The sequence below is a fragment of the Carassius auratus genome, chromosome 48 (genome assembly GCF_003368295.1).
Source record: "Carassius auratus strain Wakin chromosome 48, ASM336829v1, whole genome shotgun sequence".
NCBI classification, from domain to species: Eukaryota; Metazoa; Chordata; class Actinopteri; order Cypriniformes; family Cyprinidae; genus Carassius; species Carassius auratus.
In genome coordinates, this window is record NC_039290.1 from 9,833,242 (window position 1) to 9,858,966 (window position 25,725).

The 25,725-nt window shown below is 33.0% G+C and overlaps 1 protein-coding gene across 1 annotated transcript; it reads left to right on the top strand.

Moving 5' to 3' along the window:
• The first annotated feature begins 14,975 nt into the window (after positions 1-14,975).
• On the top strand, positions 14,976-25,446 carry LOC113065808 (beta-catenin-like protein 1). The gene is made up of 3 exons (XM_026237334.1): positions 14,976-15,259; positions 23,325-23,386; positions 25,150-25,446. The coding sequence occupies exons 1-3, from the start codon at positions 15,073-15,075 to the stop codon at positions 25,273-25,275; spliced, it is 375 nt and encodes a 124-aa protein (XP_026093119.1). The 5' UTR covers positions 14,976-15,072; the 3' UTR covers positions 25,276-25,446.
• Positions 25,447-25,725: the final 279 nt, after the last annotated feature.

Below are 25,725 nucleotides of genomic sequence, written 5' to 3' on the forward strand. Positions count from 1 at the left end.
CGCGCGCTCCCGTATAGCAGAGCACTGAGAGCACAACAGACTTCACTGATCAGAGCGAGAGCGTCGCGAAATGTCACAAAAGGAGTGTGTTTTTGGTTGCCAGGGCAAGACAACTCTGCACAGATTACCAAAATAAAAAAAAAACAGCATTAAGGGACCAGTGAGTAAAACTGCTTCAAATATCTCTGTGTTGTTAACTTAACTATCGGCGATTAAGCACATCAAGTAAACAACATGCGATGTTTTCATCAAACTGCACTTTCCACATGTACAGCTTAAAAAAAAAAAAAAAGACGACATAAAGTGAAACTTAGTCATTTTCCAAAACCGCTAAACAAATATATACAGTTTCAGTGCATACCACATAGAGACGTCCTGCTGTAGTCGTCGCTGCTGCTGCTCTTGTTAAATTTCAGCCTCGGGATCTGATTCTGGATCATAAATAAACGGCTGAATCTGACTGTTAGCCATGGTTTGTTTTGGTTGTTTTTTTCCTCACGGTAATGTCACAGTTTCCAAACACTCTCAACGCAAAAGCTTACTCGCGCTCGTGATTCTTTAGCTCCGCCCAGACGTCACGCCTCCAGCCGGTCGTATTTTTCCAGGAAAAATCGGTACAGACTATCTTTCTCTTATGAATATAATAAAACTAAAGACTTTATGGAGTTATGAAGGATGCAGTACTACTCTATAGGTACTCAAGATTAACAGGAGATTGAGTGAAAACGAGCATTTCACCCCCCCTTTAATATTTTGAATGTTTATTATATATTTTCAGTTTTCATTTTTTTTTTTAAGTTTTAATTATTCTTTATTTTTTATGTGCTTTTGTCAATTTTTTTTCTATATAGCTTTAATTTATTCTTATTTCAGTTTTAGGTTTAGTCAGGTCAAGTCTGCTTTATTATCAATTGTTCCACATGTACAGCACATACATACAGAGAATTGAACATGCGTTACTCTCAGACCCTTGATGCATACAGATAACATTATAGAGCATAAAAATACAAGCAATTTTAATACTACAAATTAAACTTATTATATTTCAGTTAAATACCAATGCTATATTTCATTATATGTTTTAAGTTTGCATTTTTCAAATTTAAGTTTTTCATTAAGTTCTAGTTTTAATTGGCAATAACAGTGTTGTCCCCAGTGCCCTTGCTGTGACCTCCAGACTGCGCAGCTCCTACAGTAGACGAGGCGGGTCTGAACCAGTGTGTGGGGTTTGTGTTTTCATGCTGTGCAGAGGCTTATTGACTCCGCCCCCTGAGCAGATGTTAACTCTACATCCCATCTGACCTCTCACACCTGTTTCAATTAGACAGCATCACCTCGTACCTGTGCTCGCCGAGCTGGGACTGCCACACACACACACACACACACACACACACACACACACACACACACACACACACAGGCCTCAGTGATGTAGCTCAGAAGCACTCAGCCATATATAAAATATTATATATATATATATATATATATATATATATATAATACCATATGTAATATGTGACCCTGGAGCACAAAAGCAGTCTGAAGTCTCTGGGGTATATCTGTAGCAATAGCTAAAAAAAACATTGTATGGGTCAAAATTATTCATTTTTCTTTCATGCCAAAAATCATTAGGATATTAAGTAAAGATCATGTTGCATGAAGATATTTAGTAAATTTCCTACTGTAAATATATACAAACTTAATTTTTGATTAGTAATATGCATTGTCAAGAATTCATTTGGACAACTTTAAAGATGATTTTCTCAATATTTAGATTATTTTGCACCCTCAGATTCCAGATTTACAAATAGTTGTATCTTGGCCAAATATTGTCTGATTCTAACAAACCGTACATCAGTGGAAATGTTATTTATATATTATTTATCTTTTTTGTATGAAATGGATACTTAAGAAAGTTTTGTGATCCAGGATCACATATATATTTATATAAAATATTTTAGATAAAATTTGTGTGTACATCAGGGCTCCACACGATTATGACAAAAATCATAACTTTCGATTATTCCATTGAAATTGTAATTGCAATTATTAATTGTGATTATTACAATTTACATGCATGTATATAGGATTTTTTGGAGCAACTGCATGCCATATTTTTTATATGAAAATAAGCTGAAAACACTCTAACTGAAAAACATTTGTTGCTTTTTTTTATAGTATTAAGCCTCAAATGTCAGCTATACATTGGTTTCTTCTTTAAATAAAAAAGCAAAAATATGCATGGTGTTATAATGTTATATCAAACTAAAACAAAAACACGTTTTTGCATGCTTTAATTTAACATGAATTCATTACTGTGTTGAACTACAGATAGAGCACAAAAACTGCCCTTGTAGGCCAAGATATTAGCATATGGTGATTTGCAACCTGCTAAACAATGTTATTTTTGCGTGTCTGTATTTCATAAGCATCTTTTGCAAAGAATACTGTCAAGGATGCAGCATGCGAGACTCTTTAAGGTAAGTTTCCAGGGTCAAACCTGCCACAGAATCACATCTGAAAATGTTGCTATAGTAACTATTCATTTGGATGTGTGCTAAAACAGGAGGTGACATGCAAATATCTCCTTCTCCTTTATCACACCTCCTCTACAGCTCTCTTCGGTAGATGGAGGCTGAGAGTATAAAGCCTGGCGCTGTTTGACAGCCGTGTGTGATGTAAAGGTCTCCGGTCTCATTTCTCACCACGCAACTATTCATTATGCATGATATAATTCACAGATTTTTAAATATAGATGGTTTTTATACTCTAGTATGAAGCCATAATGGATTTCAGTTACATTATCTCACACAATTTCTACACAATTTCTTGTGAAGCAAAGCAATCATGCAAGTAAAAAAAAATGATTAGTGAAATTAAAGTATAAGTACGTAAAAAAAGTCTGGTTGCACTTTATTTTACAGTACGTGTACTAACATGTACTTGTAGTGTACTTACAGTGTATTTATCTAAGAAAGTACTGGTAATACAAGGTAACTACATGGGGTAGGGTTAGGTTTAGGGGTAGGTTCAGGGTTAGTACATAGTTATTGCATAGTTATTGTAATTACTATAATAAGTACATAGTATGTCCATGAGGAACAGGACTGTAAAATAAAGTGCTACCAAACCGTTTTGAATTGTTTTTAAAATTCAATAGCAATCAAAGAGTGAAAATGTTTCAAATTAAATCCTACATCAGTTTTTTTCCCAGTTTAATTGAGATTTAGGAACATTTTCCACCTCCTTTCTAATCTATAAATATAAAACATGCCGCTGTACCTTTAAGACTTGACCTCTCAGGGTCAAATATGTTAATGAGCTCACTGTTGTGATGTCATAATCACAATGATTCTGTATGAGTCATTTTAGCTGTTTTTAGTGTCATTAAATGGTCTTGTTCATTAAAGTTTAGGATCCATTAAATTACCGTAGCTATGTTTAATATGTATGTTATATTACTGCAGAAACAATGGCACAAATCTGCATATTAGACTACGGTATTAACTTCACAGAACACCACAGAAAATGAATGTCATGTGGTTGCAGAGGCGAATTAAATGCATATGGACAACTCGTATTTGCATATTCATGTCCACACATACATATTCATGTTGCACATTTGACTTGATACTTGTCAAGAACATCTTTCCAGCTTATATTTCACCCCAAATCAAAGAAAGAAATAGAAAATTATATTTTGCATACACAAAAGGAAGCCTATTGTCAGGTCCATGAAAAGGACAGTTATTGTTTTTATGAAAGCATATAGCAAATCTATATATTATATGCATAATACATAAATAAATTGTATCATATGTATATAGAATAATAATCAAAATAATATAGAAACTATATATAAACAGGGTAGTTTTAGTTAAGTTAATTTAGCATCAATGGGATAGTGCAGGCTTTGCATATATATTCTAAATTAAAAATATATATGCATATTATATGACTTGCAATGTATTTATATCTCATGGTTTTATGTTGCATAAATTTGTGCTTAATTGTCCTGAACATATCTCTTCAAACTTATTTACATTTCACTCCTGGTTATATGTGCCTTATATAATCGTGTATGTGACTAATAAAAAATCCTGGACATGTTTTAATAACACACATCCATCTGCTACACTGTATATCCTACTGTACAAATATCATGCATCAGAATAACAGAGTAATTTGAAAAGCAAGATAATGTGCTCAAACGCAGCTCTGATGTGGCTTTCATTCTGGATTCATGACGGATGAATATTCCATGAGTCTATTACAGAATCACCTGTTCACGCTGGATTCGTGAGTGTTGTCTCTGTCTTGTCAAGTGTCACAACACCCAGTCATCCGTGACACACAAACCAGGCCGGACAGAAGGGGTGCCCGAGACCCAAACATAAATGAGGCCTTTTCGGTCACTGCAGCAGCTCTGCATTATTTAAACATCCAGTAAATATTCATCTGCCTTTAGAGCCAGAGGGCAGAAACATTCAACCTGCCATGCATCATGACTTTTTACAACACATTTTACTTCAATAATCAACATACTTGTGTTGCATCATGAATTGTTTTCAGACACAATAAATTTGCAAACACAAACCAAAAGCACAATGTTTTTACATAAAGTTTGTATTAAAGGGACAGTTCACCCAAAACTGAAAATGACCCCATGATTTCCTCACCCTCAAGTCATGTGTATTTGACTTTTCTTCTTTTAGGCGAATCCAATGGGAGTTATATTAAAATGTCCTGGCTCTTCCAAGGTTTATAATGGCAGTGAATAGGTGTTGAGATTTTTGAATTCCAAAACATCTCTCCATCCATCATAAAAAGTGCTCCACACGGCTCTGGGTGGTTAAGAGTTATTAAAAATAATTTTATTCTAGATTATAATAATTAGGTTATTTTATTATCATCACAATACTATTGTAGGTGTTATAAAATTATAACAGGTGATATAATGAATTAGTATTTATTTTCATATTTTCACATTAATTGCACTTAAAGTATTAGTATTTATTATAATATTTTTTCTTGTTTTTTGATATGTCTGTATAGATTTAATCAACTTATATCTAAAATAAACTAGGGTTATTTTAACGTTTATTTTAGTATCACTTAGATGTATTATTAATATTTTGAGTTACTTATTATTTTTATATTTTCTGTTTAATTTTAATGTTATATAGTTTGTACTGTTGTAGTGACGCGGCTGAATTGCGTCACTTCCGCGTCAGTCGCGCGAAAAACAGAAAACGGTTTAGTTTCTGCTGCGTGTGCTCTGTGCTGTTAGTCCACTTTTATACAAAAGAAACGTAAGAGTTTAATCATTAAATCACTCAGAAATCATCATGGATGTGGGGGATCTGCTCAATTATCAGAAACTGACGCGTTTAATGGCTTTATTCGGTTGAATTTGTCTATAGTTGAACTGTTCTGCTTGTATTGGCATAACGTTAATCTTAAACTTCAGTCCTGAATGAATACATAAACAGCCTTTTGAATTGTTACACATGGTTTAGACTCGTTTAGGTTGTTGTAAACTAATTAATCTTTTACTGAGCTTAGGTAAAAAGCTTAAAAGGTACTGTGGTGGTCTTGGATTTACCATGGTATTCAGATAATTACCATATCCACGTAACGTTGTCATATTATTGACATTGAAATAAAACCATATCAACAAACTATGGTAGAATTAGCCACTTTTTATTTTAATTGTGTAAATTAGCAACTGAATAACATTTTTTTGGATTAATGTTTCTTGAAACTGAATGTGTTTATTAGGGTTTTATTCCAAAAATATCAGGATTTTGTATTGTATTTATTAAATTTATATTTATTAGTTTAGCAAACACTTTTATGCTAAAACAAAGTAAAAACATAAAACTTAACCAGCTTTCAAACACAAAATAGTCTTTCATGTTTTATGACCTCTAGCCAATAATTGTTTTCTGTAATTGTAAATAATTAGATTTAATTTATAATGTTTTTAGTGTAGCCTAGTATTATTATGTTATTGCTGATTATTATGTTCGATTGCTGATACTATACATATTTCTTGAAACAAAAAGTATACATTTTATTAGGATATTATTCCGAAAATATTAGATTTTTTGTTTTGTTTTGCATTTTATATTTATTAATTTAACAGATGTATATTATCCAAAACCAAGTAAAAAAAAAAGTTTTATAAAGGCAGTAATACAAGCGTATAATATTGGGGCTTACATTTTTTTTGTTTGTTAAATGTTTGTAGTTATTGCCAATATTAAAAATCTATACGGTTTTGCATATATTTTTTAAATAGCATTGAAAACTAGAGCTCCATTAAACACTTTTCATTTTGAACCAGAGAGAAAAACAAGTCTTGTTTAATACAGAGGCACACTGGTGTACTTGACCTTTGACCTCCTGACCTGCTGTGTGTTAACAGGGCAGGTTCACAGAGGCGGAGCTTGACCTGAATGACATCATCCAGGAGATGCACGTCATCGCTATATTATCTGCTGGTGGAGCTGAACGCTGTTCATTCTCTGCTCGTCCTCCTCAGACACGACAACACTGATATCCTTCACAAACCACGAGTGCTCTTGTATTAAGCTCAGGACTTCATGGCTTATCATTTTATACAAATATAAAAAGAAGCACCAGTGCTCACGAAATAATTACTTTTAATAGTAAGTTAGTAAATGCATGCTATCACCATCCTTTGGTATCTGTAATATTATAGTATTTTTGTTTAACATTTACCCATTAGATGATAATATTTATTAACTTAGTAGATGATTTTATGCAAAAACCATATCAGTCTTAATAATTAAACATTTTACTCCTATTTTATTTTATCAAAAGTATGCAAAATTGTATCAAAAGTATATGTATTTATATATATGTGTGTGTGTATATTGTATAGTGCGGTTTTAATACCCCGCCCCCATCCCAATTCTGGTAGATTAAATATTATTAATAAATGTAAAAAAATATTGGTTATCATCAATACAATTATAAGACTAAAAAAAAAAAACAGTTGTATGAATAAAAAAGCTGTTAGCAGAACACAAAAATCATTATCTAAATGAACATAATAATAATAATAGTAATAATAAAGTTATTAGCCACAACAAAACAAATGTACACTTACTTTCAAAAGTTTGAGGGTCAGTAAGATTCAAAACTGCAATTATTTGATTTCACAATGTATTTCATAAAATATTTAATATGTAATATATAAAATGTTAATAAATAGTGAAAAATTTAATTAAATACATTAATATTGTGAAATATTATTACAATTTCAAATAACTGTTTTCTATGAGAATATATAATAAAGTGTAATTTATTTCTGTGATCAAAGCTGTATCTTCAGCATCATTCCTCCAGTCTTCAGTGTCACATGATCTTCAGAAATCAGAATAATATACTGATTTACTGCTCAAGAAACATTTCTGATTATTAGCAATGTTGAAAACAGTTGTGCTGCACACTATTTTTGTAGAAACTGTGATACATTTTATTTTTTCTGATTTTTTTGATGAACAGAAAGTTACCGACCCCAAACTTTTGAGCAGTAGTGAATATATATATATTGCTTATCACACATAAAACATAGATTGGCTGTAAAAAAAAAAATATATATATATATATATATTGTGCATCCCTATTTCAAATATGCTTGTAATGATTGATGTTATAGTAAGTCCTCAATGTGAATCACATATCAGCATCGCGGTGGATCTCCTGCAGGAGCTGACAGACATCGACACGCTTCACGAGAGCGAGGGGGGGCCGAGGTGCTCATCGCTCTGGTAAGAAAATATATATTTAGTAATCAGAGAATACACATCATCAGTGGCGTTACAGGAGATTACAGGCTGATTCACCAGCATTAGCAGGTCACGGTCCGGCAGCACAATGAGATTATTATGAGAAAATGACATGAATTACTGCTGCTTCGTGTTTGGCCTGACGTTTGCGAGAGAAGCAGAGAGACTTTTGTTAAGGTTGTGCAATCACTGCTTGTGTCAGATGGAGCAGAGGAAACAGGAAGAGCTTGTGAACAATCACAGGCTGATTGGACCGCATGCATCTGATTGCTGCCGTTTTGTTTTTGTGTCGAGAAAACGCATTTACACAGCTGAATAACTGTTTATCTGGCAGCACAACAAACAGGGTACAAAATAGGTCTTGAAATATATATATATATATATATATATATATATATACATATATATACATTAAAGTATATTTAATAAAATGCATATTTTTTATTATTAAAATATAGATGTAAAAATTTAACAAAAATAAATAAATATATTTTTATAAAATAAATACAATACATTAAATTGATCAAGTAAAGGCATATGTAATGTTACAAAAGATTTCCATTTCAAATAAACACTTTTCTTTTGCACTTTCTGTTCATCAAAGAATCAGAAAAAATTTAATGTATTATAGTCTCCACAAAAATATGAAGCAGCACAACTGTTTTCAACATTGTTAATAATCAGAAATGAGCAGTAAATCATCATATTATTCTGATTTCTGAAGATCATGTGACACTGAATACTGGAGGAATGATGCTGAAAATACAGCTGCGCATCACAGAAATAAATTACATTTTACAATATATTACAATAGAAAACAGTTATTTTAAATTGTAATAATATTCCCTAATTTTATCGCATATTCTCTAAGTAGATACTAAATTTGATTTTGAACTTACTTCACAAACATTAAAAACTGTGTTCTTATGGGTAGTGTGATAAAACAATAAGCCCCAAGAAGACGTGGTTTACAACGCCCTTTAGCTGTTATAAATTCACTGTAAACCACAGCTTCTCGGGGTTTATTGCTTTTATTAAACTGTTATTCCATATACGTAGTATAAGGTCTCACAAAATAAAACAGAGCAAATAAAGTGTAACGATATAAAAAAAAAACGGTGTTCTTCCACCGAACAAGCAACAGACAAACGTAAACAAAGGTGTGTGTTTGTAGAGTAATTCAGCTTCGAACGCGGCTCAACCAATCAGAATCAAGGATTTGAATTGTCATGTGACCTCCCAGGGTGAGTTTGAGCGCTTCAGTGCCTTTCATTAATCCTCTCCTGTGGCCTCATGGGATGGTAAAGTGTCCATCAGATGCACACGTTTCCAAGCTCCCAAACTACAAGAGCTTTAAGACAGATGAACTCTGTTTTTGCCAAGCTTGCCTTTGAAAAATATTCAGAGCTCTTTTTTTCATACTTTATGTGTGTGTATATATAAAACTCCAGTAGCTCAAGCAGTGAAGTATGATGCTATTAGTCCCAAAGTCATGGGTTTATTTATTTATTTATTTTTTGATAATGCATGAACTGATAAAATGAGTGCCTTGAATACAGTGTAAGTCACTTTGGATTAAAGCGTCTTCCAAATGCATAAATGTAAATGCACGGACATATGACAAATAATAATTGTTTGTAATTAGAAATAATTTAATACAAATAATTGATATAAGGTTTATTTATTCATTACCAAACTACAAGTAACCACTAAACACTGGATTTTCTGGCTTTGACATTAAAATATATTCAGAATTGTTGTCGTTGTTTAAGACACTTTGTAGCAACCAAACCAGATGTTCACGAGCACAGCTGTTTGTTTTCAGAGAAAATGCCTGATTTCAGATTTACCCTCCTCTAAATGAAAATATGACATTTAATAATGCTTTTATTCAACATGGATGGATTAAATTGTTTTAAAGTGACAGTACAGATATTTATACATTTACATATTTATTTATTTAGATATATCTAATGTAAATAAATGTTATTTTGAACTCTTTATTCATCAAAGAATGATTAAATAAATGTATCACGGTTTTCACAACTGTTCTCATCATTGATAATAACAAACCTTTATTATTAATGAGCAGCTAATCGGTATATTTTCATGATTTCTGAAGATATCGAAATAATGATGCTGAAAATACAACTGTGCATCACAGAAATAAATTAAACTTTAACAGAGATTCATATAAAAGCCATCTATTTTAATTTCTAAAAAAAAAATCACATTATTACTGCTTTTACTGTAGTTTTGATCTAATAAATAATTATTCCAAACCTTTGGTAGAATATGTTTAAAATAAAACAAATGTCATTTAATGAGGGGAGAAAATGCCTAAATGTTCACTTTAAAGGCGTTTTGTGTGTTGGAAACACCACACATGGCTTGAGTTTGCAGGTTTGGTTCTGGAACGATCCAGTTCAGCTGCAGAGAGAGATAAATGGTCTATCTGAATGGATTTAAACGGCACATTTCCTCTGTGTCTTCCTCTGCTGTTCCAGTTCTTGTGTAATCTCTTTCCCTTCCTCATGAGATTTCGCACCCTCGCTCTCTTTTCCTCCCACTCACCGCTGTGAGATTTTCTCCCATCATGCCTCTGATTGAGTTATCAGGTGTCCTCAGAGTCTTTTATAATACAAATGAGTCCCGAACTCCCTTGTGATGTGTCATATAGAGCTGTTCGCTCTGCTCGCGCTTCCCTTCGGTTTGTGTGTCCCGTGTTTTTCTTTTACTCCTGGTCTGGGCTGTAGTTCAGGTTTTTTTAACTCACGCTGGTGACATTTTCTCAGGGCCTAAGGCGAAAGCAAGATATTTTTTTAGCAACCTATTTTTAAATGGTGTCACAAGCAAAGAATATTCTTATTAAAGCAATAGTTCAACCAAACTTTAGCTCTTTTCCATACAGCTGTAGATTATGTTGACCGGGTCTGTTGAGCTCCAAAATGGACAGCAAATATACCATAAAAGTAGAATCGTGTGCTTTATCCCAAAACTAACGATCGCTTCTAGTGAGAAACTCGACAAAAAAAATTATATATATATTTTAGTATGACCTACTCAAATGTGTAATAATAAAACACATAGTATTTCCAAAGACGTTTATATAACATTTATTTTTTTAAATGCTTTTATAAGTTTAAAATGAATAAAAAATATGATATAAAATATGTAAGTAAAATGTGTATTTTTATACATGCACCATCAAAAATGATAAATGAACATTTATTTATGCATTTAAGGATTTTTGCATTTATTTAGCATTTCAGGATTTAATTTATTAATTTATGGGATTTTATGTATTTATGCATTTGCTTATGCATTAAAGCATTCATTCAAGTATTTATTCGTGTTTAAGCATTTTGTTTTAATACATTTATTTATGCGATTAAGTATTTATATATGCAGTTGTTCATGCATTTTTATTTATGCATTTATTTTGTACATTTATTTATGCATGTATGGATTTCATTCTGGATTTCTGCATTTTTACTTTGCTTTAAACTAAATTGTAAATATAGATGTTATAATATTATTATTTATTTATTTACAAAAATATAACAAATATATTTAATTAGAATTAGAATATATTTATCATTTCACATTTATGTAATAGCATCCACAAGAATTGAAAAGGAGCCTGTTTTTAGTTTCTAAATGCTTGTTCAAACCTGACGGTCACTCGCTCTTTTGCACACAATGCTTATGTATAATATATGGCTCAAACCTCAGGTCATCAGGTCGTGCTTACCTTCAGCTCTGGATGTTAAATCAGTGATGAGGTTCATTTGTTCATGTGTTGAGTGAACGTCTTCTGATCTCACTGCAGTGTCTCCATCAGTGATCAGAGCAACTAGGTGAAGCAGACGCTGCAGAAACTAGGTCATAACACAACACACGACAGGCTTGCACTTACAGTAACAGCAGATCTCTCTGTCTTCTGTGGCAGCTGTGATCGAGAACATGGCCGGGTTTGGTCCCAGTCTGTGTACAGAAGCAGGGTTTGATGGTGAGACACCCATCCGTCTCAGTTAACATCACTAGCACCTCCATTCACTGATTGGTGCTGTTCTCTTTATGAATGTAGATGAAATCTGAGTTTGGCTGATTAGTAAGTTGGCTTGACAAACCAATATACTGTAACTGTACAAACATGGCACAAGTTTGATTAAAATCTCTACCATGTGTCCAAACACTGGGAAAGAGCTTTCAAACTACATCCACTGAACTTGGCACAGACGTACAGCTTGTTCTCAGTCTGGCTGTTTTGATTATTTATGCATTTTATTTAATATTATATTTTAATTGTGTATTCAATTTTTGGCTGTCTATTTTATTTATTTATTTAGAATTTATGTATTTATGCATTCTTATTTAGAATGTTATTTTTATGATTTTGGCATTTATCATTATTGAAGCATTCAGAATGTATGCAATTCTTGCATTTGTTTATGTACTTTATTTTGCATATTATGTTTGCATTTTTATTTATTTTTTCATTTGTGCATTTACTTAAGCACTAAATGCATTTTAAATAATTTATACATATATACAAGTAAACAGTATTTATTCATTTATTTACATTGGTTCCACTTGACCGTGTCTGAGTCGTTATTTTTGCTATTCCCTGCACAGATATGACACACTTGCAGCTTCCCTCAAAAATGCATAAATGAATGCTTGAATGAAAAAATAAATGCAAATTATAAAGCAGCTCGCTGACCGTGCAAAGTCATGTATAGTTACCATAATAAACAAAGCAAAGCCAATTAAGCAAAACCTGTAAATAGTAATACAGCAATAATTCAGTATTTTAAAAGTGCATTAGTGTTTCCACTCAGAGTAGCTTACTTAGAAATGACTGCATTAAACTGGAAAAAGACATCAAAAACATTACAAACTTCACCTTTAAGTTCAAAGTCAAGCATGAGATGTATATTTTATGTCAGCTGGCTGTACGTTATGACGGATTTAACTTGACCTTTTTTATTTTTTGAGCTGGATTTAAGATTTTCATAAGAGCTGTAGGCCTGCTGCCACCATCCACAATGTGTTTTATCCACGTGAGGTGAAATCCTCCTCAGATTTACCGCTGGCTGCTGGAATAAGAGCGTCATGCTGTTCAGTCTTAATGCTCCCTGAAGACTTCAGCACACCAGCAATTACACTGACAATAGAGAAGACGGCACACAGATCGAATGGGACGCTGCTGCCAAAGCCATTCAAATTGTGTGTTTGTTGTGTTCCCAAACAGGCCAAGATGCCTTTCGATGCCAGTAAGCTGTACTGCAGTGAAATACTGGCTATCAATGACAGTGAGTACAAATAAGAGACGGATTGCTGTGCTGTGATTGGCTGTGTGCGTGGGTTTATTACAGACTCCAGTGGATTACGTTCAAGTTTATAGCCAGTGCTACACTGCTGGTTTTACTCTACTTTTCAAAGTAATAAATTCATTGGATTACTGCTATTTTTGATGAGAACGAGTTTGATAAAAGATTAAACATAAGGCCCTATTATTGATCAAACTGCAGTAATTGAATTGTTTTATAAGTATTTTTTTTTATCAAATATTGAAATTATAAAATGTTATGTAATTTCTGTATATTTCCTACCTTCCTTCCTGTTCATTTAAAATGCATTTCATTATTTTATCCTTTAACTTTTTTTTACAAGATTATTGTTAATTCTTAATTTTCATGACAATTTGAGTTTTTCTTTATTAATTTCTATTTCTTTATTTAATTTTTGTTACTCTTTAAGTAAGGTTTTTAATTGTATTCATTAAAATTTTTATGTGGTTACTGATAATCCTTGATTTTGATGACAATCTTCATAAAAGGCTTTATTATTTATTTTTTGATTACATTTCTTGCATTTAATTTTAATTTTATTTTTTTGTGAGATCCTATTAACGTTCTCCTTGCAGGTGTTAAAGCATCATAATCCAGCCACGCCGGAGGAACAGGAAATGATGGAGAATCTGTTCCTGCCTCATGCTTCCAGCCAATCGTGATCGTTTCTTCAGGGGGGCGGGGCTTCAGCTCATGAACCTCATGCTCAGGTCTGTCTCTGATTGACAGCTACAGTTTATGCTCCCTAACTTATTGAGTTTCACTATTAAGTAATAGTTTTAAATGTGATTTATGTTTATAAATATATATATTTTCCCATATTTTCACAGTGTTTTCTCTGCGTCTCTTAGACACGTGAAATGTTTTCCCGTGGTGTAGATAAACTGTTGTTTGTCATTGGCGGACGGATGAAGGAAGTGCCAGTATGACGGACAGCTACATTTCCCTGGAGCGAGGCAATAATAGTCAGCTTCCATCTGTACAGTCCTCTCCCGCAGAGCCCTTTCAGACTCCTACATGCTGTTTTAGATCAGGTTTTGTGTTATACAAACAAGGAGAACATTTATAGTCAAGTGAAGAAAAAGAGACCAAGGCTTTGTGAATGAACATCAGTTTTCTTTTTCTAAAACGTGCTTCTGCTTGTGTTTCTTCAAGTCCAAGATCTTTTGCTCTCGTGTCCGATTTTAGCCAAGGCAGGTTTGTTTATTAACAATTCAAATTACTTTGCAGAAAAAAAAGAAACTATAAGAATTACAGAAAAAAAGAAGTAAAAACAGTTGTTAGGGTTAGACTATTTGTTTATTAGTAAAATTAGCAATCATGGTTTTTGTTATATGAATTAAAATTACTCTTAATATTTTAAGTAAATGTATGCATTACAATTAGTATTATTATTTTTGTCATAAGTAATATTAACTTTATATTTTATGCAACATATAATATTGTATAATGAAATTCTGTTAATTTATTTTAAGTTTAATGTGGAATATAATATATTTGTTATTTAGTTTAATACATATATAGTTACATAAAATAACAAATTAAATTAAATATTATTTATATTATATTTTCTAATGTTGCAATATAATCAAATTGTTATATTATTTTGTTATGCATCATAATAAAATATTGCGTTATATGTATATTTTTGATACCACGAAATTATTTGACTCAAAGTGCACTAATGTTTGATGCATAAAATCATATATATATATATATATATATATATATATATATATATATATATATATATATGCAAATTTCTCATTTTGATGGCAAAAAAGGACTGCTCTGATTTCTAAAAATGACAAACTTTTCCCCTTAAATAGTTTCTAAGTAGTTTCTACTTGTTTGTAGTTTTAGTTTAGTCTGATTGTAGTACTTAAAGTGTGCCAATGCTATATTTCTCATTATATGTGTGTTCAGGGAGAAGAAGATGTCTCGAGTCAGTGATCGGTCCAGAGGGGTCAGATAACTGTCACAAGTTTGTGAACATCCTGGGCCTGCGGACCACATTCCCTCCGTTCATGAAGACACCCAAGAAGATGAAGATAGTGGGGATATCGGACAAGAAGCATGAAGGTTTGTAGAGTTATGCCTGTAAATGCCTCTTTCTCCGTTGCAGCTCTGTTTTGTTTCCAGTTCAATATTATCTCTTACTAGTTTCATTCTTTTTGAAATGGATTTAGTTTGGTGGAGTTGCTAAATTAGCGCTGAACACACACTCACACACACAGGCGTTTGTAATATGACGGCGAGTTCACAGTTATATATTTTCTGGGCTATTATTCAGCCGGCGGTTTATTCTGCGGGGAGTGAAGCTCTTATTGTTTTGCCACAGCGATACAAATAAGCTCCTCACATTATTCTTAATGCTTATTAGAGACCTGCAATGTGAGAGTGAGAGAGAGTGAGAGAGAGTGAGTGAGAGAGAGAGAGCGAGAGTGAATGAGTGAGTGAGTGAGAGAGAGAGCGAGAGTGAGAGCGAGAGAGAGAGTGAGAGCACGAGAGAGAGAGAGTGAGTGAGTGAGTGAGTGAGTGAGTGAGTGAATGAGACAGAGAGAGAGAGAGAGAGAGAGAAAGAGAGAGTGAGAGTGAATGAGTGAGTGAGTGAGTGAGTGAGTGAGAGAGAGAGCGAGAGTGAGAGCGAGAGAGAGAGTGAGAGCACGAGAGAGAGAGAGTGAGTGAGTGAGTGAGTGAGTGAGTGAATGAGACAGAGAGAGAGAGAGAGAGAGAGAAAGAGAGAGTGAGAGTGAATGAGTGAGTGAGTGAGTGAGTGAGAGAGAGAGCGAGAGTGAGAGCGAGAGAGAGAGTGAGAGCACGAGAGAGAGAGAGTGAGTGAGTGAGTGAGTGAGTGAATGAGACAGAGAGAGAGAGAGAGAGAGAGAGAAAGAGAGAGTGAGAGTGAATGAGTGAGTGAGTGAGTGAGTGAGTGAGAGAGAGAGCGAGAGTAAGAGCGAGAGAGAGAGTGAGAGCACGAGAGAGAGAGAGTGAGTGAGTGAGTGAGTGAGTGAATGAGACAGAGAGAGAGAGAGAGAAAGAGAGAGTGAGAGTGAATGAGTGAGTGAGTGAGTGAGTGAGTGAGAGAGAGAGCGAGAGTAAGAGAGAGAGTGAGAGTGTGTGTGAGAGAGAGAGTGAGAGTGAGAGTGAGTGAGTGAGTGAGTGAGTGAATGAGACAGAGAGAGAGAGAGAGTGAGAGAGAGTGAATGAGTGAGTGACTGAGAGTGAGAGAGAGAGAGAGAGAGAGAGAGAGAGAGAGAGAGAGTGAGTGAGAGAGTGAGTGAGTGAGTGAGTGAGAGTGAATGAGTGAGCGAGTGAGAGAGAGAGTGAGAGCGCGAGAGAGAGAGTGAGTGAGAGAGAGAGCGAGAGTAAGAGCGAGAGATACATAGTATGGGTTAAAATTATTATGCCAAAAATCATTAGGATATTGAGTAAAGATCATGTTCCTTGAAGATATTTTTTACATTTCCAACGGTAAATATATCAAAACTTAATCTTTGATTGGTAATATGTATTGCTAAGAATTCATTCAGACGCTTTTAAAGGCGATTTTCTACACTTTTTTTTTTTTTTTTGCACCCTCAGATTCCAGATTTTCAATAGTTGCATCTCAATCAAATATTGTCTGATTCTAACAAATCAAACATCAATGGAAAGATGATTTATTCAGCCTCAGATGATGTATAAATCTAAATTAAATTATATATATATATATATATATATATATATATATATATATATTTATTTATTTATTTTTTTTAGCAAAGTCAGCTGATGGTGCAATATTAAGACTAACTGCAACATTATAAAATATTTCTTAACTCCCCAGATCTCTTTGCGTTTACATGTGTGCATTCAGCAGTAATTTTAACCAAAGCATCTTAAAAGAGGAGGACTAAACACAGACTGGTAAAATTAGTGAAACACTGCTTTATTACTGGTTATTTAATATAAATTAGTCCGTAAGTATATTGTTCTAAGTATGTTATTATTTTTATTTTATTTTTATTTTCAGTTTACCATTTTTGCATGACAATTAAGCACATTTCCCATGAATAAATAAATAAATAAACACCACTGTTCAAAAGTTTGGGAACAGTAAGATTTTTCTGAAAGAAGTATCTCCTGCTCATCAAAGCATTTATTTGATAAATAATACATAAAAATCTGCTAAAACTCAAAATATTATCACAATTTAAAGTAACTATTTCTATTTTAATGTCAATATAATTAATTCCTGCTTATAGTCCTATACATATATAGACCAAAAGCTAAAAACTCATCATTGAATATAATTTTCTCCCAAATTAAATTATTTAAATCTGCATACGTGTAAAATATATTTGCATGTCCCAATTTATCAAATTTGTCCATAAAAGTGATTGTTTATCCTTGAAAATAAAAAACAACACTTGCACCCATTTTTATTTTTGTAAATTGGTTTGTTTGTTGTGTAAGGAAACGCGTTTATTATGACGTTGTAATGCGAAATATGAGATTAGCATCTTAATTCTTCACACCAAAAGGAAGATGCAGCGCTTAATTAATTACCAGCTTTGACGACTGAGAGTTTGAGTGATTAAACGGCTAAGCTTGAGGAAGTTTAGTCGGATCCCTGTAAACCCCTCTCTGAAATGTATTGACTACACCACGCGCTCACATTAGCATTCGTAATTAGCTGATAAGAAAGCACGCTTTGCGTTTGCAAACAGACAAGAAAGATTTAGCAAAGCAACATTATGTCTTCTGCTCTACTGCGTTGTGTGCAAGTCTCTTATTGATGGATAAAAGTTGAAAAGAACTGGGAAGAACAGCATAAAAAGTTCAAACTTGAGCTAAACTTCTGCAGCGTTAATCACCAGACAAATGAGCGGCGTCTTTCTTTTGTGTGGAGGACTGAAGTGGACCGTCGGCAGGTAAACAGTCCTGACAGACTCCAAGAGAAGAGACGAGCTCGAGCACAAGAGCCGCTTCGGCAGAATAATTGCATGTTGTTGAGCTGGAGAGCGGAAGAATGGAGAAATGATCAGGATGTGTTTCAGCTAATGATGTGTGAACGCCGGCGAGTCGTGACACGCTGGACATCTGTCTCACGGTCGCCGTGAACTTTGAACTCATCAAGCAATTGAAACGTACTCGGTTATAAACGCCTTGAAAGCGTTTGGCTGTTTTCTCCAGAGTGTGTGTGTGTGTGTGTGTGTGTGTGTGTGTCTGAGACTCAGGGAAGCACTCTGAAGTGTTTAAGTTTTGGGATAAGGTCTGATGCTTCGGGCCGCTGAAGATGAATATCCTCAGGCACCAAATAAATTTGAGACTCCCGACAGGGGCACGATAATCCTGGATCATTTTCACCAATGTTATTTTTATGCCCCAAGACACTCTTGTAGTGCCATTAAGATGCCATCATCATTTTTTTATATATTTATAATTATTTTTTACTTTATTTTCTGTTTTCATTTTGGTTCTACTTTTAATAGTTTATTTTTTATTTTTACAAATGTTTGTTATTATTATCTTATCTATAACGTTTTGCATTGCATTTTATTTCAGATTTAACTGTAAATGATAAGTGTAGCTGAAAAGATAGTTTTTTACCTTTTATTTCAAGCAACAATGTATTGTTATAAATTGTTTATTTTTGGTGGATAATTCCTGCTAGTTATTTTATCACTGAAACACTATATTTTTTGGTTAAGATTTTAGTAGTTGTCATTTTTATCATTTTTATTAGTATATTTTATTAGTGAACAAAAGGTACACTTTTAGTTTTCAGTTACTTGAACTAAATGAATAACAGAAATAAGCGTAAGCTTTTTTCATATATTATTTCAGTTAATGTTTGTTTTATTTCAAGCAAAATAAATGTTTTAATAAAAATTAATACAACTTAGTTTTTATTTTTAGATATTTAATTTTTAATTTTTGTTATTTTTTTGTGTTTGTCGTTTTATTTTATTTCAATTTTACTTTTTTTCAAGTTAAACTGCTGAAATAACTTTTTTTTTTCATTACCATTTATTTTGTTTCATTATTATTTTTTCAAAATTATTTTTAGTGGATAATTCAATTATTTTAGTATCATTGAGATACTATTATAGTTTTATTATTATTGTTTTCATTTTAGTTAACATTTTAATTATTTTGTCAGTTTTGTGTTTTTTATTGTCCGTATAGGTTGCCATTAATTTATTTCAGTTTTAGTTATTTTAGTAAATTAAGTTAAATTAAATTATAAAAAATGTTATAGGTTTTTTTATTTATTAGATTTTTTTCTCATTTTATTTCAAGCTATTTTTTTATTTTTTTTATTTTGTAATTTAACTCTAATAAGCCTGATTCTGACTCCTGCATCTAAAAACTTTCTGTTTGTGACTCATTTACTCGAGCGGTTTGTCCGAATGTCTCTCGTTCAGAGACTAATCATTCTTTGGAGAGATGTAAGACTATGTTTAAGACAAACCCATTTGCTTCGACGTCTCGACAGTGACTCAAAATTGGCCAAATGTGAACCAAACTGATGGCGGAGGGGAGCAGCAGCACTTCATTTATTTCTATTGATTGTCTTTTAACTGCTTTTTAATCTCTAATAATTGCGGGAAGTGCTTGAATCGCTGTGCTAAATTGGATCAAAAGCGTCGGTGTAATTGCGCTGATCTCCAGAGCTCTGTTAATTCTCCCGTCTGAAATGAAACGTGGATTCGGATCATTGTTACGCCGTCCTCAGCGGTTTCACTAATGGATTCATTATTGAAAATGAGCAGTTCTTTTGCTGCAGATTCGTACCATGATATTGGGATAATCCGCTTTGTTTCCAGGGATTTTCTTCAACTGTAACAAAACATTTTTGTGTCGTCTCTCTATGGAGAAGATATAATGTAGTCACATATAGGAGTTTAGGATCATGTATCTCTTCATGTCTTATTTCTCAAAGCGTGCAGATGTAGGAATATTTTCTGCTCAGTCCTTGAGAACGGTTTTGAAATCCCAAGCAAGCTCTTAGAAACAGTGTTTGGCCAAAAATGCAAATTGTCATTTATTCAAGCATCTTTTTTCTGTGAACGAGTATTGAGTTTGTTAAGCTATAAAAAGGACAAAAACTATTTTAAAGCACAGTAAAAGCAGTTCTATTGTGCAGTACGTTATGTCTGCTGAAGCTGAAGGCACATGCATGAAGCTTTGTATGAAGAACTTTACAATTAAAAAAAAGACGGCATTGATATTTTTTCGACAATGTATTCTTTATTTATTATATGCATATGTGTGTGATGCATTTTGATAAATACAAATTATTAAATAATATTTCATTTAATAAATATAATTCATAAATCAATTTGTCAGTTTAAAAAAATATAGTTTTATTAATCATATATACATTACTTATTAATTGCATATATTTTCAATAATAAATATTTTTCAGTTATATTTCCAAAAATATATTTACTTTATTTTAATAATAAATAATTTACTTTTATGAATTAATTTTGTTTAATTATTTGCATATGTTTGATGTATTTGTATGAATTATAATTGATACTTTATGATATAATAATTGTATATATAATTTATAAACCGATTTTACAACTTTATAATTAGTTTATTTATTAATCATATATTTATTTATTTATATTATAGTTTCTAAATTATAACTTTTGTATGTGTAATTTCTTTTGTAAATAAGTGTATATATATATATATATATATATATATATATATATATATATATATATATATTAGAGTTATTCTTCATCAGGTTAAAATATAAAATATATATATAAATATATATATATATATATATATATATATAAACACATTTATTATTTGCATATGCGTATAATGCATTTTTATTCATTATAGTTTAGAAATATTTTACTAAATAAACTTTCTATAAAAACAATTATTTATCATATATATTTATTTATTTATTTATTTATTTATTATTAATACTCATTACAAATACCTTTACAACAAAATCAGTTTAGAGTGCATGTATTTTTAATTGGGAAAATGTTAATGACTCTCAAATGACAAATCACAGTATATTACCGAAGCTAAAATGGTCCAATTAAACTGTTTCCCATTCTTTGTATTTTCATTTAGCCCTTCATTAGTACCGCCCCCAATGGATGTCCCGCCTCTTTCACGACTCGCCAGCCAATGGCCTTTCTCCATGTTGTTACATCACTCCATGAGTGATGTAGCTGTGTATCCGAGTCCTGTTTCCTGTGTGTAATGATGACAAAAGCTTTCCCGCGGCAGAGCTGTGAGATAACACACTTATCTCAGACCTCTCTGCTCTCATCCGCTCCCTGCGGCTGTATTCCTCACCCCAGACACTAATAACGTTCACTTTTCCTCCCTCGCTCCTGGTGGCCGCTCACGCTCCTCAGAGTCGCCTTGAAGACCCTGGACATCGCAGTGCTGACCGAGCACTTCCTCTCTGGCGTCTCTTGATGAATGTGTCGCCTCTGTTTACCCGCGGCATTAGCATGCGTAATGTGTTTGTTAAGAGATGCATGCGCACTGATGTTTAAACTCATCTGTATTCAGCGGCGAAGGAGGCCAAGGCCAAATTAAATGGTTTTATCAAGGCCGTCTGATTATGGATTTTGAGTGCTTGTGCGAGATAGCTTTTAAATATTGATTTTTTTTTACCTGATGAAGAATAACTCTAATGGACATAATGTTATAGAGGACGTCAAATGTTTGGTGCAAAATAATCATCATCAAGCGCTCATCCAGTGAATAAGAGAAGATCAAACAACGCTGAAGTTCATTCATATTTTCAGACTTAAATAGAGTTTGTTTCTTCATCAGATTTGGAGAAATGTAGCATTGCACCACTGTCTCATAAACGGATGCTCTGCAGTGAATGGGTGCCGTCAGAATGAGAGCTGATAAAAACATCACAATAATCCACAGCACTCCAGTCCATCAGATAATGTCTTGTGAAGCCAAACGCTGTGTTTGTAAGAAACAAAATTCATCATTAAGACGTTTTTATCAGCTGTTTGGACTCTCATTCTGACGGCACCCATTCACTGCAGAGCGTCCATTGATGAGACACTGGTGCAATGCTGCATTTCTCCAAATCTGATGAAGAAACAAACTCCGATGACCTGAGAAGAAGTAAGTTTTGTGCAAATGTTCATTTTTATGTCAACTATTCCTTAAGAAAGTATTCGGTGTGTTCTTTTACAGTCCCTGAGTCCTTTATGATTGAATCATTGAAGGGAAATAAGGCGTCAGATCAGATTTGTGGTTGTGTCTGATGTCTTGTTTGACTCGCTCTAATGCTTCCTCATTAGTGTGTTTTTATAGGACCTTCACACACTTCACTCCACGTTCATTAAAGCTTTTCCAGCAGCATCCTATTTTCCATTTGCAGCAGTTATCTGAGGCAGTCACAGACAGTTCTTCAGCAATTTCTCCTTTTATGTTTTGAGTAACTTATAACTTTTGGCTCTGTGTGGATGCTTTCCATAAAACTTTATTGTTTGTAGCAGTCGATGAAAATTGTTCAAAGGGGGCAGTTAAGACATGTATAATACTATGATTTCTGTTTCAAATCTGTCTTTTTGAACTTTCTATGCATTAAAAATCCTGAAAAATAAAATGCATCAGTTTCCATAAAATTCTAAACATTGTTAATAATCAGAAATGTTTCTCGAGCAGTAAATCATCATATTTTCATGATTCCTGAAGATCACGTGACACTGAAGACTGGAGGAATGATGCAGAAAATACAACTTTGATCACAGAAATAAATTCTATTTTAAAATAAATTCGCATAGAAATCCATTATTTTAAACCGTAATAATATTTCAGAATTTTACTGTTTTTACTGTATTTTTAATAAAATAAATGGTGAGCAGAAGAGACTTCTGATCCAGTTTTTCCGTCTCTTCTTCACCACGTTTGATCAGAAGTGAAAATCCAACAAGAGAAAGTTTGAAACTTGTCTATAAAACAGCAGTGGAAGCTCTTGTGTTCACTTGGTTTGATCTTCCTCGTCTAGAAGAGCACATCGCCGTCACCTCCCACTCATCGCTCGCTGCTTTTACTTCATGTAAAGTGAATGGATGGTTAAATCAGGACACTAACGCCTTGTTTTCTTCTGGTGTGCTCCATCATCGCCTCCATGATGAAGAACCTCAGAGGGCAGCAGAGAAGTCGTCTCCTCAGCAAGTTCACGACTGCGAGAAGCTGACGGTACGGCTTTATTATCTTCTGCTTCTAAAGACGACGAGAAAAGAGCGCTTCAGGAGAGAAGGGTTTAACGCTGCAATAAAGATGATATAAAGTCTTCTAGTGTTGTGATGAGCATAAAGTCTAATTCTTTTAGAAATGAAACCTTGCCGTCTTGTTTATGAGTTAATATAAAATAGAATTTACAAACTTAAAATAAAAGCCTTTCACAAAAACATTTAAAAGAAATGTACTGTGGTTAGAAATTTAACTGATTGCACATTTGTAATAAACTCTGAACCGTTGACAAGTTCTGCGATTGAAACTTTTATCAGTATCCTGTTTTCGTTTTGTTTTCGCTTTTGCTTTTCAGTAGTATGTTAGTTTTTTGTTTGCTTTTATTTATTCATTATTTTATTTGTTCTTCTGTACTCTCATCTATTCTTTCTTTTGAGTTTGACATTTGTTCCTTGTTTCAAATATTGGTTTACTTTATCTTTGCTATTTTTTGCTATTTGTTAATCCTCTTACTTTTGTTTGTACATTTGTTTTCTAATCATATTTTATAGTTAATTTTTTTGGTGTTTTCACTTTTTTTCCTTTCATTTCTTTCAACTTAATCAATTTTTTTGTTCTTTATTTCTTGACATTTTGTCTGGTTTGCTTTTGTTTGTTGGTTTTTTTCTTTCTCCTGTTGTTTGTCATTGTTTTTAATTCAGTATTTCTCACTTGATTTGTTGGTTTGTCAGTTTTCATTTATTCTTCGCTTTGTTTGTCGTTGTTTGTTTTTGTCTTTGTTTTGTTTGTCTTTTTTATTTGTTGATTTATCAATTCTGTAATTAGTCTCATTTATTTCTCTTTTGATTTGTTGGTTTGTTCATTTTCATTTATCCTTTTGCTGTTCTTCTTTTATAAAATCATGCATGGTTTTATTTTTTATTTGAAGTCTATTCATTTATTTTAAACCCATTTCTTTTGTTTGGTCTTTCATCAGGTTTCTTTATTTCCTGCCATTTGTTTTGGTTTTTGTTTGATCTTTTTTTATTATTATTATTTTATTAATCCCTTCTTTCATTTGATCTTTATTTACTGACCTGTTTTGTTTGCTCTTGTTTCTTGGTTATTTATTTCTATTTCTTTCTTTGTCCGTTAGTTTATCAATTAATTACCTCACTGTTAATTCATTGATTTCTTTTTTCATTCTATTGTCTTTTTCAGTTTCTTGGTGTTCACTCATTTTCATTTATTCATATGTTCTATCATTTGTTTTCATTAGTTTTGTTTGATCTTTGTTTGTTCATCTTATTTTATTTATGCATTTATTAATTATTTTCCTTTCAGGTTTGGTTTGCTCTTGTTTGTTCTTTCCATTCTATTTTTCTCGTTCTTTATTTCCCTTGTTTTATATAGTTTTGTTGAGGCTGGTGTTGTGTTCAGTTCTCTCCAGTGCTATACGTCTCCTTTAGTCTCTGCCGGGGGTCTCCATCGCTCAGCAGTCACTTCTCTTAAAATAACCCTCACAGTCCTGCTGGGGCCGGTTTCATCACTCTGACAGCTGCAGTGCATTATGGGTCGTTTCTCCAGCTAAAAGATTTCGGCCGTATGGGCATCACGCCTCGCTTCAGTTCGTCTTCAGATTGTCACAGGAAATACTCGGAGGAGGATGACGAATGCTTCTGCTTGTCTTTAACTAACACAGACACCATTCGTCTTCTTAAATCATTCTCCGAACACAAATGCGTGTCCTAAAGCACATCTTGTGTTTGTAACACGCTCGTCCTCTGCAGGTCGACAGACTCATGGAGCTGCATTTTAAACACCTGGAAGCCGTTCAGCTCGCAGACAAGAGGATGGAAGGAGAGAAGCACGTAAGATTCACACTTGATTGGCAGTTTCTCCTCAGCGAGAAGTGAAGATAAGAGCAGACCTACCAGACTCAAACCTCACTGTGGGATCTGTCGGACACTCGACACGCTTCCCGCTCGCTCCACTCCACTTTACAGATGAACGCTGTTAAACTTTTACTCTAAAGGTGCTCTTACAGGACCTGGAGTCTGTGTAGTCACAACTGGACAAACACCCAAACAAACCTCACTGTTGGCTCCACTTAACGTATTAATCTTGGCATGCTTTTGCATTTGCATTATAACAATATTGCATATAACTGTATTATTTATTATTTAATAATACAGGAGTATTGTTGTTGTTATTGCATATTAATTAAAACATAAAAAATATATTATTTCATATAATTTTAAAATAATCTATTATTATTATTATTGCTATTATTGCTTTTATTAAAAGAGTAATATTAGTAATAAATATTTATTTGACATTTTGTAACGTTTATTAATGGAGAATGT

What these genes read in the sequence shown, in the direction of transcription:
- LOC113065808 (XM_026237334.1), top strand. Translation starts at nt 15,073, where the DNA reads ATGCTATATTTCTCATTATATGTGTGTTCAGGGAGAAGAAGATGTCTC. An exon ending in ATCGGACAAGAAGCATGAAG is followed by an intron (nt 15,260 to 23,324) that starts GTTTGTAGAGTT and finishes TCCATGATGAAG; the next exon opens with AACCTCAGAGGGCAGCAGAG. An exon ending in ACGACTGCGAGAAGCTGACG is followed by an intron (nt 23,387 to 25,149) that starts GTACGGCTTTAT and finishes CGTCCTCTGCAG; the next exon opens with GTCGACAGACTCATGGAGCT.